This window comes from Eschrichtius robustus, chromosome 4, assembly GCF_028021215.1.
Source record: "Eschrichtius robustus isolate mEscRob2 chromosome 4, mEscRob2.pri, whole genome shotgun sequence".
In the NCBI taxonomy this organism is placed as follows: Eukaryota; Metazoa; Chordata; class Mammalia; order Artiodactyla; family Eschrichtiidae; genus Eschrichtius; species Eschrichtius robustus.
This window is the reverse complement of record NC_090827.1, coordinates 149,146,575-149,162,509: the sequence shown is the minus strand read 5'-3', so window position 1 is coordinate 149,162,509 and position 15,935 is coordinate 149,146,575. Positions and strand designations below refer to the sequence as shown.

The following is a 15,935-nucleotide window of genomic DNA, read 5'->3' as shown; positions in this document are numbered from 1 at the left end:
AAAAAAAAAAACCTTGGAGGACGGGGTAATGGGTTTAATCACCCAAATCTCCAAGAACACACCCAAGGGTGCGTCCCTCTGTAATCATTCTCTTCCTGATCTCAGTCAAGCCAGGAGGCAAATTGGAAGCGTTATCACGAACGGGGCACGTCCCACAGCCTTCAGGGTCTGGAGCTGGGGTGTGAGCCAGGAGGGGCTCAGGAGGGGCTCCATCCCAGCAGGAGAGGAAGGGACACCAATGTTTTTATTTTAGGGGAGAGAGCTTTATTTTTAATATAAAAACAATTCATAACTCTTGTAAAAGTCCAGAAAAACACAAAGAAGAACGTAAACATTACATGGAATTCCCCTACCGAGTCAAAACTCCTGTTAGCTCCGGGGCGGACATGCTTCCGGAAATCTCTTTTTTTGCACAAATACCCAGAGATAACTGAATTCTCTTTTGGATAAGTAGCCTCGTACTGTTTATGCAGTTTGACATCTGCTTTTTCTCTCTGAAATTTTATGTGAACGTTTTTCCATGCCAATTCATGGGGATCTGCCCGTCCTTTTAGATGGCTGCGTGGTGGTCCCGCATCGCGTTCTGATGCCAAAACTTGGCCTCTGTGCACTGGTGCTGAATTGAATCTCGGAGACAGAGTTTTGGGTGAAGTAGAAAAAAATAGCTTTATTGCTTTGCCAGGCAAAGGGAGCCACAGCAGGCTCCTGCCCCGAAAAACTGTATGTCCCAACCTGGGTGGATTTGATGAGGAGTTTTCTAGCAATGGTTCAAGGGGGGGGATTGCTGATAAGATTAGGGTGTGTGCAGGGCCTGCACTCCTTTAATCTGGCCTCAGGTGGTCTTTTCTGGAGTGAAGAATACTGACATCTTCCATTTATTGGGGTTCTAGTTCGATAAAGAGCTCAAAATATATTGTTATGTGTATTCCTTGAGGTGGAACCAGGACCCTGCCCCAAGGCTGCACTATCGTTTCTTGGCTGTTCTTCCCTTGTTTCTGCATCCCGTCCCTTCCCTGATTAGCAACTGTTCGAATCTGCCCTTTGGAACTCAGGGAAGGTCATGGAGGCTGGAGTCTGATCCCTACAAACAAGAAACGGGGGGCACAGAAAGGCTTCCATGCCCAGGAGCCCCACAGTGTCCTGCTAGGCTTCAGTTCCACACAGGGGAGGGTCCCAGGGGCCAGGCTGTGGAGTGACAGGCCGTTGGCTGGGGCTCGGTCACATGGCAAAGCTGCGGGTCTGCTGTGTGCCCAGCAAGGGGAGAAGATGGACGTGGGCAGACAGCTGGTGGTGCCCACACACCTCTGTAGGGTTGGTCCCTGGAAGGAGGACCACTCTGTCCGTCAAATGGTCAAGGCTTGTTATCCATCCTTTACTGCCAGATTACTTGGCTGAGTCTCAGTGGTTTGGTGAACATGTGCCAGGCACTGAGCTGGGCCCTAGGGACGCACAATGAGCAGAAACCAGCATGAGCTCTGCCCGTAGACGCCGCCTGATGGGAGGTAGACGTCAATCAACTGATGACCCAGATGAGTGTGTGAAGTTATACACCAAGATAAGGGCTCTAAAGGAGAGGAAGGTGGGCCTGTGAGCATTTGAAAGGGGGTAAAAGTTAACTGGGTGCAGTAAGTATGCCTGCGTGTGTGTGTGTGTGTGTGTGTGTGTGTGTGCACTTGCACGTAAGGTGAGTCATGGCAGGTAGGAAGAGAATTCCAGGAAGAGGACACAGCAGGTGCAAAGGCCCTGGGGCAGGAGGCAGCATAGCCTGTTTGGGAAGGAACTAGCTGTGCTTGAGCGGGTGATGGGCAGGAGGGGCCAGGCCTCGTAGGACCCTGAGCCGCGATAAGCAGTTTGGTTTCTAGGAAAGGCAAGGCTTTAAAGTTGCAGGACAACCTGATTACGTAAGTAAAACAGTGCCCGAGGCTGCACTGTGAAGCCTGAATTGGCTGTGTGGATGCAGGGAGACCATTTTGGAGGCGGTTGGGTTGTCCGGGCAAGACATGATGGCATCTTGGACAGGGTGGTGGCAGTGCGGAGGTGAGAAGCGGGTACATTCAGGCCCTATTTCGGAGGTCAAAGTGGGAGGGGCAGGGGCACGCCTGGCGTGACTCCGGGCTGTCGGGATGGGGTGCTGGGTAAGTGGCGGTCACTTGGTGCAGCAGGACGAACCCAGGTTCTGATGACGTTTGTCGCTCTGGCCTGTGAGGCACAGATAAGGGAATTCAGGATGCTCAGCCTGACAAAGAGAAAGGCGCCATATAGGCACCTGGTGGCCCATAGTAGGTGCTCAGTAAAGGTTGGTGACTCATGGAGGTGTCTGGAAGGAGAGTGGCAGTCCTCCGCCGCTCTGGAAGCGCTGTCACAGGGAAGGCAGTCAGATGAATCGTGTGATCCCAATGCGCAGAGCCAGATCAGGCTTCCCGGGGAGACCCGTCCGGGGCCAGTTTTACACCATCCCTGAGATCCAGCACTTTCTGTCCTGGGGGGTCTGGGTCCCAACGCCTACCCCTGGCACCCAAGGACCTCATGCCTTGGAGGGTCTCAGATCCTTCCTGCGTTTGGCTGTGCCAGGAGCTTCCACTCTGAGGGGGAAGAGCCTTACCTGCCCTGGGCAGACTCAAGTGTCCTCTTACCTGAGGCCACTCCTGCAAACCTCTGCCCGGCTGCCCGGCATTTGCCGAAAGACGTGGCCATTTTGCTCGTGCATCAGCCTCTTGCCATCCAAAGGTGGCATCCTGGTGGAGGGAGAGAGCACTTAGGGTCGGGATGACCTCGGTGTGAATCCAGTCTCCATAATGTCTAGCTGTGTGACCGCGGACCAGTTACTTAACCACTCTGAGCCTGACCCTTACCTGTCAGATGACATCGCTGTTGCCTGTCCTGCTGGGTGGTTTGAGCATCTATTCAGTTGTTCAGAAGTAGCCATGAGCACCTGCCGTGAGCGAGCCCCAGGCAGGTGTAATGTGCACACGGTTTCAATTATTTTGTCCATCTCACCCCCAGTTTACCAACCTGGGAACCGAGTAGGCCAGTATGGATTAGAAAAAGGTTTCCACGGGGATGGGGTGCTATGGGCTGGCCAAACAATGATTGCTAAGAACTTAGTGGAAGAGCAAGGTGGCTGGCTGTGAATGGAGGTAGGATCAGCCACAGGCTTGGCCGCCAGGAGAACAGAGGTCCCTCCTTGATGCCCGATATGGGGTAAAAACAGGATGTTTGAGAATTTATCAGATTTGGCTTATTTACAAGCACTTGATCACTAGGCTGTTCCAAGCACTTGACACGTTCCTGTGCTTGGTTTTCACAAGTCGGTGCAGCAGCTGCAGAGGAGGCCTTGGTGGGAAGGGGTGGGGGTGCGGGAGCTGGAGGACGTCCCCAGGCCCTCGGCTTCTGGGGGACAGACCTGGGGTTCCGGCTAAGTAGTCACACAGGGCCACTGTGCTGTGCATCTTCCTGGATTAATTACAGTATTACATGTGAATTTCTAATCACCCTTCCTTGCCCCAACCTCCCAGAGCACACATTCGGCTCCTTAGGTAGGAAGGTATATCAGCCAGGGCCCTCCGGAGAATCAGAACCAACAGGAGACAGACGGACAGACGGATATGGACATAGATATGTATTAAGAAATTTAATTTAAGGAATTGGCTTCCCATGGGGCTGGCAAGTGTGGAATCCGCAGGGCAGGCCAGCAGCAGGCTGGATGGACACTCAGGCAGGAGCTGACACTTAGAAGCAGAATTTCTCCTTCTCCAGGAAGCCCTCAGTGATTGCCCCAACGGAGTGAATGAGGCCACCACATTATGGAGGGTCATCTTCACTTAAAGGCTGATTGTAGGCATGACCACATTGACAGAATACCTTCCCAGCCACCCCTAGACTAGTGTTTGGCCAAACAGCCAGGCACCAGGGCCTGGCCAGGCTGACTCATGCAGAGAGCAAAGGCTGCTGGCTGAACAGGTTTGGAAGGAGGGTGTGTCCAGGCGAGTCCCCCGGGGTCCTCCTTTCTGAGTGCTCAGCAGAGGCAAGGCTGAGCGGCTCCTCTGGGGCCACCTCTGCCAGACCCTGAGGCTAAATGCACACCTGAGTTTGCTCAAGCAGGAAAAGCCCGAGTTGTAGGAATGTGCCTGAAAAATAAGGTCCTGCAGTTAAAGAATACGTCCTTTGTTTAGACTCATCCGACCAGTCTGATAAGAGCCTGACAGACTGATGGTGAAGTGTGGGTTCCCAGCCACTGGGTGTGTCTGGGAGATGGGTCTGCCGCAGCCTCTGGGACCCTAGGGCCTCCAAGGAGAGGCACGGAGAACAAACAGGAGCAGTCCTCCAAGGCCAGGCCAAGTGGCAGGGACTTAGGGGTGGAGGGTGGGGAGGGAGGAGGGAGACGCAGTGCAGAGTAGGGCAGGCAAGTGGAATGGGCTCTGAAGGAGGAGAGAGGAAGCTGGGAGGCAGTGTGGCTGGCAAGGTGAGAGCACAGATTTAGATTCAGGGATGCAAAGAGCACAGATTGTCCCTGGATGAGGATGGCAGACAGGCCCATCCTGCCCTACCGGAGCTGAGAACCAGATGAGATCAGCAGTGACTCCGTACTGAGGGACACACATGGCCCGGGGCCTGCTCGCTTGGCTAGTGCAATCTGGGAGGGCTCTCTGGAGGAGGGGGACATTTGAACTGGTACCTGTAGGAGGAGGAGGAGCTGCTGTGTGAAGTGGAGGGAGAGCACTGCAGGCTCTGGGTGGCAAAGAGCCTGGCGCGTTCCAGAACCCGTAGGTGCCCACCGTGGAGCAGAACGGTGGTGGAAGAGGTGGGCAAGGACACGGTGAGGCAGGGCCTCGGGCCCACCTGGCAGCCACGTCACTCCACATCTCGGAGCCTCCGTCCCCGTCCTTCCCCATACTCTATGAAGAGGTCACGAGCCTGTGATGGAGAGGCCCTCACCTGGCACAGAGGAGCACTCCGCAGATGGCAGAGATCATTGTCATTATGGTGACGCTGTCGTTACGGTGATGATGTCAGGGACCTCCGGCTAAGACGGCAGAAGCTTCAGAGCATGGACCCAGCTCAGCAGGACTCCCTCTGCAGACAGGGCCTCCTTGCACAGTGTGATGGGGCAGGGAGGCACCGTGGGACCCAGGCCTCAGAAGAAACGTGGGCCCTTGCCGGTCCAGGATTCGCAGGCTGAGCGGGTCTGGGGCCTGAGCCCACCCGATCAGCCCCCATTGGAGCAGGGGGCCTGGCAGTGGCCGGTGGGCTGGCGTGGGACATCTGAACTTGGTGAGGTGGGCAGGGGGTACTGGGAATGCCCTGCAGGGAAATCGAGGCAGGCCAATCCCAGCAGGGTGGCGGCTAGCCTGGGGTACCCTGCAGAGCAGGGGGAGCGCAGGCCGAGGGCCTCCACCACAAAGTCCCGGACGCTTCCAGAAGCTGCATCAGGGGGCAGAAAGTCAGGGCTGAGGGAAGGGCCCGGGCTCTCCAGCCACCTGGCCTGGCGCCCAGGCTGCACGCCCTCGGGCGAGGCATGGGACCTCTCTGAGCCTGGCTTTCCTGAGGTCGTAAAATGAAAACTAGAATCTCAGGGCAGGTGAGGATGGCAGCAACTGTCATAAAGTCCCTTCCCAAGCCTGGCCAGTGGTCCTCCATCAGTGCAGGAGAATGGCGGGGTTCAGGGTCCGAACTGGGATCCCCGAGTAGGCCTCCTGGACCCGGACTCTGCGTGTATGAGCGTGCGTGATTCTACCAAAATGGGCCACTGCGTCGTCGTTTCGGAGGGTCCGTGACCCAGAAAAAATGGGGCTTTCTGCCACAGAGGGACAGAATGGATGGCCCGGCTTCCAGGTAGACAGGCCTCCGTGGGCCCGTCTGCCAAGGGGAGGGTAGCCCCCCAGCTGCGTGGACCTGCTGGTCTGAACGGCACGGTGGTCTCAAGGAGCAGCAGACGGCAGCTTCTCAGAAAGAGCCCTGGACCCCTGGCCAGAAGGTCCGAGTTCTAATGTGCCACTTGCAGGCTGGGTGACACGGGAGATGTCCCCGTCTGTGGCCCGGTCCACGTCCTCTGGGCACCACCAACTCCCACACTCGTTGCCTCCCTGGGTGTGAGTGCGCGTGTGCATCTGGCACAGAGCCGTGTGTGCCCTGGGTTCCCGGCTGCTGTCCCTTGATGAGCCCTTGCTGCGAGCAGAGGTTAGTGGCCGTTACTGATTCCTGTATTCAGGGAGCCCTTGGCGATGAAGCCAGGTTACAGGGTTAAGTCAGATCACGTCCCTCGGAAAACTACCTCTGGCTGTAAGATGCTGGTGGCATGTCATCAATGCTTCACAAGGCATCAAGGCCTCCAGGTCCCAGGCCCTCGCATGGACTTAACTGTGCTCTGACCCACCTGCCTGGCAGGTGTGAGATCTCTGTGGGGTGGGCGCACCTGCTCTGGTTTATTTCTGCGTCCCGGCACCTGAATGAGGAGAGAGCAGAGCGCCTGCATAGGACCAGCCCTTCCCCTCCCTTCTCTCCGCTCACCCTACCGCCCAGGAGCGCCCCAGGCAGGGTCCCAGGCCCTGTCCCTTCCCCGGGGGTGCTCGTTACGGAGCGACCCCTAGTGCATCCGGCTCGCTCAGAGATCAGGGGCTGCTAGAGCTGCCCCTGTTGTTATATTTTCAGGAATTTCCCACGCTGGTTGTTAAACCAGCCATTACTGAAAAACAAATGATGTAAACTTATGATTATGAAGATTACATTTAAAGCAAAGGTGATAAATACTCAGCACTCCCTGCTCCCTAATCTCTCGACTACATTTCACTACCATCTGTACTCTCGAGGTTACTTAACCGCTACTGCATCTGTGTGCGGGAGGAACAATCTGTGACAGTGTGCCCCCGGGCATCTCTTTCCAGCTCTGCGTTCAGGGGCGTCACGTTGGAAGCTTGAAACTGGCCGTGGTGTATTTACACCACGGAAAGGAGGCTTGTGGGTCTGGGAGCCTGGGGCGACGGGGTGCAGTCAGGAGAGACTTCCTGGAGGAGCTGACACCCAAGCCCAGGTCTGGGGAGTGAGTAGGGGTTACGTGGGCAGAGGAGGAAGGGCCGGCATTCCAGGCAGAGGGAGAATGGGTGAAGGCACAGACAGGATTATTCCGATTTTACAGACATCACAGCTGAGGTCGTGTCACTCAGCACAGCTGGACAGGCCTGGAGCCAGGACCGGATTCTTGTGTGTCTGGCTCCTGAGCCCCAGGTCTTTGCACAATGCTGCCCTGGAGGGTGACACATAGGCAGACCCCCGGCAAAGCGTGTGGGACCCCTACCATGCTGCAAAAATGGCCTCCTCCCCAGGGGCTCTCCCCGGTGCACCCCAGAAGCGAGGCCATCCCAGAACGTCCCTCGGCCCAGGCACCGTGCCCTGGGCTGCCTTCCTGCCGGCTCGGGAGGGAACTCGGCCATGTCTGGCCTTGGCGGGCCAGGGGAGCCTTCAGGAGCCAGCGGCTGGGGGAGTTGGGCCAGGGTCACAAAGCTGGCTCTGGCCTCTGGGGTCAGCCGTGCTCTGCCACGTCCCTCCTGCTGCGGCAGGCACTCGGGCAGGCAAGAAGAGCCCTGGATGGGGGCCCTGACTCTGCCTTGAGAGAGATTACCAATTTCCCAGCTGCCAGGAGCGGGAGCCCTTAGCCCCTTCTTCCCTGGGAGGCCGTGGGATCAGCCAGGTGTGGTGAGATACTATAGACCACACAGCTGGAGCTGGGATGGCTGAGCAGATCCCTCTGCCAGGCCTTCCCCATGTGACCCTCTCCTGCCCTCCAGAGCCCTCAGGCAGCCAAGTTTTGTTCTCAGCCTACAGATGAGGAAGCAGGACCAGAGCCCGGGGGTCCCTACCAGCCCCCAGGACTTGCCCTTAGCCTGAGTCCCCAAACCCAGCTGCCATCAGCTGCTCTGGGAGGGATGTGACACACGCGGGCTCCTGGGCCCCTAAGGCTGCCTTGGGAGGTTTTGGGGGGGCGGAGGGGAGGGGGCAGCCACTCTCAGATGTGACAAGCACCCCGGGGCATTGTGACAGGGCTGCGGGGTTGGGAACTCAGCTGGGACACCGTGCAGTACCCCTCCCTCCCTCCTGCTCCCGGCTGCCTCCCCGGCAATGGGGTGGGCTCCTGTGGCCAGGTGGGGGCCAGGCGGGGGGAGCAGGGTTGGGAGCGCCAGCCCCAGAGGGTCCTCTCCTTTGCCTCTCCTCCCGCCCGCTAACCCACCACATGTCCCCAGTTCTCAGGTCCCCAAGGTTGGGTGTCCCCTTGCCTGTAGAACCCGGGTTTCTGTGCAGCTTTTTGGACTCAGTCCTCAGGACATCTCGGTCTGGAGGCTGGAGGACGGGCTGCATGGGACCTGCGGTGGGTGCCGGGGGTAAGTGACTCCTTGCGCCCCCTTCCCACCCCCCGCAGGCCCTGCCGTGGTCCCCCTGCTGCTAGCGGGAGGCTCCCGGGCGGTGAGCACAGGGTCACCCTCACGCGCCGCTCTCCCCTTCCCAGCTTAGAGCGCGGTGACCTGTGTCGCCGCTCTCCCCTCTCCTCCCCTCTGTGTGTCACCGCCTGGGAGACCCAACCCCGGAGACACCCAGGGGCCCTAAAGCGGGAGATCACAGGCTGCAGGGGCGCTGGGCGCCACCCCGCGAGCCCGCTCCGTGCCCCCCTGGGATCCCTGCTCGCGGTCACCTCTGGGCCCCTTCCCCTTGTTTCCACCTCCCCAGGGCCCGGCCCTGAAGACCAGTGTCTCGCTCAGGCCTCTGATCTTTCTCTGCCCCGCCGCGCTCCCATGAACCGCCCGCAGCCATGCCCCCCGGGGCCTCAGGGCCCCGGCCTGTGTCAGGCTCCCGCTCAACACTCATCCAATAACAGGAGACGCGATTTTCCTTTTATGCTTCCCGCTGGGCATCTTGGTTGACCCACAGTCCTTGGGAAGGTTGTGACATGGTACCTGGAAGTGGGTGCTGCTGTCTGAAATGACAGTTCTGAGTCCCCGTGGGCCGGGTTGTGGATTCCCCAGATCGGCAGGAAACCCCAGTGTCAGCACCATGCAGGTGGCTCATTTCTGGCATGTGCCAGAACCTTCTTCCTGGTTGCAGGTCCGAGATGGCAGCAGGCGGCTTACGGCCCTTCCCTGGCAGAGACTAGCTTGATGGTGTGTGTATGTCTGTGATGTGTCTGTGTGTATCTGTGTATGTCTGTGTGTCTGTATATGTCTGTATCCCTGAGTGTGTGTGTGTGTGTGTGTGTGTCTGTGATGTGTCTGTGTGTATCTGTGTATGTCTGTGTGTCTGTATATGTCTGTATCCCTGAGTGTGTGTGTGTGTGTGTGTGTGTGTGTCTGTGATGTGTCTGTGTGTATCTGTGTATGTCTGTGTGTCTCTGTGTGAGTGTGTCTAGTATGTCTGTGTGTATCTCTGTGTCTGTGTATGTGTGGGTGTCTCCGTGCGTGTCTGTGTGTGTCTATATATGTTTCTGTGTGTGTGTGTGTGAGAGTGTGTGCGCCCTCTGAGGACCCCAGGCCCAGATTCAGTTAGGAGGGCCTTTTGTGACTCAGCAAAAATGGGTCCCTTGGGTTCCCTCCCCCATATCCTGCCGGCAACTGGGCTCCAAAACCCAGTGCGTGCCACACAGATTTGGTGATTTTTACGAAGGACACAAGTGGCAGTGACTGATGTTTCTGCTTTCCATAGTTAACCGTGTGTCTTCACACCGTTTTCTCTCTTGATCATCACAGTAACCTTTAGTATGAGGTGTTTTGTTTTAAATGTAAGGAAACCACTCTTTTGGGGGCAGGAATTGGGTTTTTTAAATTACAAAAGTCACAATTTTAACCATTTTAAAGCGTATGACTGAGTGGCGTTTAATACATTCTCAAGGTTGTACGACCTCCACTACCTGTATCCAATTCCAGAACACTTTTATCAGCCCAGCAGGAAACCCCGTACCGTTGACCAGCTATTCTCGGGTCCTTTCCCTCCCCAAGACCCCGGCAATGACTACTCTGGTTTTGGGCCCTGTGGATCTGCCCATCCTGGACGTTTCGTATAAATGGGATCAGCCTAACGGCCGTGTCCGTGTTTTAGCGAACGTCAGAGCTTCACGACTTTGTGTGGGTGAACCGTGTTCCCGAGTCTGAATCGAGCTCATTTTGTTTATCCATTTGTCCTTCGATGGGCAGTTGGGTTGTTTCCGCTCTCGGCCCTCGTGGGTGATGCCGCTGTGAACGTGGGTGTGCAGGTGTCCGCGCGAGTTTGGGTCCTCTGGGATCCACCTGCGAGTGGATCTGCTGGGTCGCGCGGTGATCCTGCTAAGCACACGGAAGATCAGCCAGACTGGTTTCCACACGGCCACACGGAAGCCACGCTTCTCAAATGGGGGCCAGAGGGGGGATTTGAACCGGGTCCTCTGGGGCCAGAACCTGACCCCGCCCCCCCCGTTGCAGACTGTCCCCCACCTCCTTTCCGTCTTCCCCTCAGCCCTCCCAGGCAGGAGGGGGACAGCCTCACTCCCCCTGGGAAGCTCCCCGGGAGATGGTGCCGTGCCCACCCGAGCCGGGTCTCGAAGGTCAAGAAGGAGTTACTGAGGAAGACAGATGTGGGGTTGATGGGAGCAGAAACCTGCAAGGAACAGTCTAGAATTCGGGTGGCAATCGGGGGAAAATCCACAGAGGTTGCTCTATCTCGGATCCTAACAAACGTGCCCAACACACACTGGCCCTGCCCGTGGCCGGGCTCAGCCCTGAGAGCTCACCTGCGCTGACCCACTCACCCACACAGCTCTGGGGGGGTTGCCAGGGTGACCCCATTTACAGGTGAGTAGACCGAGGCTCCAGAGGCTAGCTGGCGCAGGTGCCCTTGACACCGTGCTGCTCAGCCTCTCCATTGTGCCCCCGGGATCGGGCTCAGAGACACAAAAAACTCACTCATGGTCACACAGCAGAGGTGGGGAAGAGGGAGGATTTGAACTGAGGCTCCTTTGCTCGCCTTCCACACCTCAGCGTCCTCATCTGTGAAATGGGGGCGAAATAAACCACCCACTTCTGGCTCTCAAACGGCGGCCATGAAAATTAAATGAAATCATGAATGTGCCCACATATGCAAATATCCTGAAATCTCAGCCACTTCCAGGCAGGAGGAAGTCCTCTCCCGGGTGTGCTTTCAAACTTTGCAGTGGGACACGTGTCTGTAGGTGTCAGGAGTCAGGGCTCTGGCCCCGGTTCTGCAGCTGGTCACCGTGGGGCCCTAACCAGATCTCTTTCCTCTGGGCTTGGTTCTGTCCGCTGCAAAGCAGAGTGATGGGGATACAGAGGGAAGGTGGGGAGCCCGAGGGCCCCGGGTGCGCTGAGTGGGACCACCCCATCCTTGCTGCGGATCCCGCCTCAAGGGGCGAAGTTGCTGACTGCTCCCCTCTGGGTTTTCCTTTTTTTCTGAAGAGACACTTGTCGGCCGAGGAGTTCCAGGAAGTGTTTGGGATGAGCATGGAAGAGTTTGACCGCCTGGCCCTCTGGAAGAGGAACGAGCTCAAGAAGAAAGCCCTGCTGTTTTGACGCTGCCGAGACCCCTGACCACGGGCACGCCTGCGGGAACCACCAGACCCCTCCTCTTGCACTTGGCTTTGGCTTCTCTGTGTCCACGGTGGGCGGTGGGCGCCTGGAAGGGCCGGGCTGGGGCCTGGGGGCGGGGGGAGGTCCCAGAGCAGGTGCAGCCCCCCCGTTTCTGCCAGCACCGCTCCCGCCCGTAGTTTAGGGCCCAGACGCCTGGCTTCGCACTATTCCTTTCCCGCTGTTGCCTGCATCAGGGAGATGCTGCAAGTCACTGCCCCGGAGATGGGGGAACAGACAAGTGCAGCCCACCTCCCAGGCCTCTGGGCAGTGCCCACCCCACGCTGGGCCCTGGGGCCACAGAGGCTATGGGACCGGAGATTTGAGGAGGCCTGTCGATGACAGGCGCTGACAGGGTCATGGGTGGGTGGGCGCACGGCATGGCCCCCCTCACCTGCTCAGCCTCAGGAGGCACGGCCTGGCACATGGGCCCCCCACCCCCGAGGCAGGGGGAGTGCCACCCAGGGCTGCAAGAAGCATGGGGGCTCGGTTTTTACGGCCTTTGTGATGAATCAGTGTTTAGGGAGGAACTTCAGTCTGAACAGGCAGCTTCTGCCAGGGCCCTCCGTGCACAGCGTTTTTCTTCCAGATCATCCCTTAGATGCCTAAATGATATCTTTAAAGTAACACAGAAGTTTTTATTTTATTAAAAAGTAGAGCCTACTTAAAGACGACATATATAAAGAGTTTAATTCTATGGTCCCGCTGAAGGGGAGCACCTGCAGCCTGATTCTCCACTGTTCGCGTCTGTGTGGTTTCCGGTTTTGGGTGTGTTCCTAATACACAGGACTCCTTGTCTGTTCTCTTTGTGCTTTTTTGCTCTTTGACGTGTCATACAGGTACCCCGAAAGGCAGACCCACTCCCCGCCCCCCCCCATAATGCTGTTTGTAAGTACACGTAAAATACAGCCACCACTGTTTTTCTCGCTGTCGTTTTCCAAGTCTTGGAGAGAAGACATCCTCCCCTGACGGCCAGTGCCCCAGAATGAAGGATTTCCATGCCCTCTTGGTGACATGGCCAGGGGCGTCCCACCTTCCCGCCTTCTCCCCCATAAAACACAGACACCCCCAGGGAAGGGTGCTCCTGCCGGGTCCTGAGACCGACAGCCAGACCCTCGGGGAGACGGGATGGGAGGTGCCGCCTAGATCCGCAAAGTCAGCAGGGCATCCACGGCAGGAGGCCGGCGGGTCCCCCGCTGGAAGACGTCCTGCTTGTGATTAGGTGTGGGCTAGAGCGTGGTGCCTGACACAGAATGTTTGTCAATGCGTTGAGAGGCCTGTGAAACACTGCAAAGTTGTCCCCAGAGTCTGTCCCCCTCCCCGTCTTTGTGAAGCTGCATCTTTCTGTGTGTCCTGGATGTTCCCATCCGTGAGTCAACGTCACTCAGCTTCCTTTTGGCCCCGTAACACGCCAGTCCCTCTGCGCACCTGGCTTCTCACCAGCCCGGCTTGGCCAGGGAGGGGAGTTCTCAGCACCTAGTATGCTTCCCTCCACTTCGCGATCTGAGCCCAGGCCACTGGAAACTCCCAGTTTCTCACTAGCGAACGTCATGTCGGACTAGGGGAGCCTGGAAAAATAAAGGATGATGTATTATAACTTGTGAAAGTGAAAAGCCACTTCTTATAAAGGCGCGTCATTTCTAGGCATGGACACCCTTCTACTGACAGTCCTTGGGGAGCGCGTCTGCCGAAAGTGGTCGCCCCGGAAGCGTGCACAGAGCCGGGCAGGACGGCCCCGGGGTTGGCATCGGGAACGCCCTGGGACAGCGCTCTCAGAGGCAGCCCCTAAGGGTGGGGCCCTCTGCTTGCTCTAGAGCCCCTCAGCTAGGCATCAGGTGCTGAAGGGAGGGATGCTTATGCCTGCCCCCAGTCAGGCTGGGGAGACAGACCAGCAAACAGACAATGACAATAAGACTGACCCTTTGGAGAAGGTCCAGAGGAGGCACCATATACACCCCAGAGGTCAGGGGGCCGGGCTTTCTGAGAAGGTGTTGCCAAACTTATTCTTGACAGATGAGGAGGTGTTCCCAGAGGCCAAGGAAGGGAAGGGTGTTCCAGGTAGAGGGAACAGCAGGAGTGGACACTGAGCCAGAGGCAGCTTCCCAGGTTCCGGAAACTTGGGTTGCTGGTTATGGCTGGAGCACATGGCTAAGGAAGGGAAGAGAACGAAGGCCAGGCTCCCTCCAGGGAGGGCCCAGCAGGTCGGCAGATGTCATCCTGGGATGGAATGCTTTATAATCTCTACCTTTGTTTGCTCAGGCTGCTGTAACAAAAACCATAGACTGGGGGCTTAAACAACAAAGATTTCTTTCTCTTGGTTCTGGAGTCTGAAGTCCAAGATCAAGGTGCTGGCACGACTGGGTTCTGGTGAGAGCCTGCTTCCTGCTTACAGATGTGTGAGCTGTGTCTTCACAGGGCAGAGAGAGATCATCTCTCTTCTCATCTCACTCAGCTTCTCAAAGGGCACTAATCCCTTTGTGAGGGGCCCACCCTCACAACCTAATCACCTTCCAAAGGCCCCCTCCTAATCCAGCACACTGGGGATTAGGGCTTCAGCATACGGATTTGGGGGACACATTTAATCCACAGCAGTTTCTAATCTTATTCCAATGACATTAATGACTCTCATAAAGCCCCAGAAGCCTGTCCACATGTACACAATCTGCCCCATTTTAGTATACCCAGGTTTGCAAGTCAGAAACCAGCACATTCCTTCACCCCCAAGGACGGCCTGTTGGAGGTCCTGATTCCACCCTGAAGCATCTCTCTGTATCTCTCCATCTCAGCAGACACTGTCATGGAATTATCCAGATCAGAAAACATCCTGAGAGTGGATGGTGGCACCGTTACCAGTGACCCAGGGACACAGCATACACCTGGCCTGTCCCAGGCAAACTGGACATGTGGTCACCCTGACCATACTCCCTCCCCCCTCACCTCTCACCTGGGTGAACCCAGCTTCCCAATCAGCCTTCTGTCCCCACTCTCACCTCCTGGAGCTGTCATTTTTCACAGACAGCCAGAGTGATGCTTTGCAACCATCAGTTGGATCATGTCAAGCTCCCAACAGCACCTTCTATGACCCCCCGCTCTCCCCTCTCCCTGCTCCACATGGGATCGGCCTCTGTCCCATACGTCACAGCCACGCTGCCTTCCTTCGGCACAAGCCCTGAGCTTTTGCACGCGCTCTCCTCCCTCCTGGAGTTGGGGGCGTGCTTCTTCTCCAGGCAGGGCCCCTCTCTCCCCTCTTGGTTTGGCTCTGAAGTTCCCACCTCAGACAGGCCCCTCTGCTGACTCTAGGAATTTCCCCACCAATGCCCGCCCCTGTGTCAGCACATTCTTCTTCTTTTTTTCTTTTTTTCCCAAATCACAGTTTCACTTTGATTTGGGGACATCTTGTATTTTCTCTCTTCTTTTAATTTTTTTTTAATTTTTAAATTTATTTTATTGAAGTATAGTTGATTTACAATGTGGTGTTAATTTCTGCTGTGCAGCAAAATGATTCAGTTATACCCATGTGTACATTCTTTTTCATATTCTTTTCCATTACGGTTTATCACAGGATATTGAATATAGTTCCCCAGCACATTCTTCTTATCTGTTTACTGATGCTTTCCCTCCAAGAGGGCTGGCAGTTTTATAACAGTGCTCTGTGACCCGTCATTGGAATATTTGGTAACAGGACGGGAGCCCAGAGTTTCTCCTGGTATCGGTGCTTCTAGAGCAGCGCAGCCCAGTAGAACTTTCTGCACCCACACTGTCCAGTATGACAGCCACTAGCATTTGAAACGTGACAGGTGTGACTAGGGAATTCAGTTTTAAGTTTTCATTAGTTTAAAGGTCAGTTTAAGTAGCCACGTGTGACTAGCAGCTGCCGATTAGACAGTGCAGACCTGGAAGATTAGAAACTCCCAGTGTCCTGACCGGAAAGACCGGCTGCTGCAGGAGGCTCGGGACCTGTCATTCTGGCTAGTGGAGTGTCCGTTTGGTGCCTGGTGTGTAGGGTCATTTAGAGTACATTTGCTGAGCCCCCGTCTGTGCCTGGCACTGTCCCGGGTGCTGGAGGTATGCACAGCCAGCCCGTGTCCCCCAGAGCTTACACCCCCACCTGAGCCCCAGCTGTCTTGGGTTCTAAGGAGCTGCCCACCCCAAAGTCCCAAGCCAAGTCCGGCCCCGTTCTCCACGCCAGCCTTGGTGTCTGCTAACGGCACCAACCATCCCGAGTTGGCCCCAGCCTGGGCCTTGGTCAGGAGCCCCGAGACTGATGGGGCAGGGAGATGTCAGCCTACAGGCCTCCTTTCTGGACACTTCTCCCCAGGGTAGCTGTGCCTTCTAAGCCAC

The 15,935-nt window shown here is 56.6% G+C and overlaps 1 protein-coding gene across 1 annotated transcript in view; it reads left to right on the top strand.

Moving 5' to 3' along the window:
• The window catches only part of ABLIM2 (actin binding LIM protein family member 2), a 101,849-nt gene extending 88,679 nt beyond the window's left edge, over window positions 1-13,170 (top strand). Inside the window, exon 18 of the mRNA XM_068542349.1 lies at window positions 11,427-13,170. Coding sequence (XP_068398450.1) covers window positions 11,427-11,540 — 114 coding nt within the window. The 3' untranslated portion in view covers window positions 11,541-13,170. The remainder of the gene's footprint in view (window positions 1-11,426) is intronic.
• The last annotated feature ends 2,765 nt before the right edge of the window (window positions 13,171-15,935 follow it).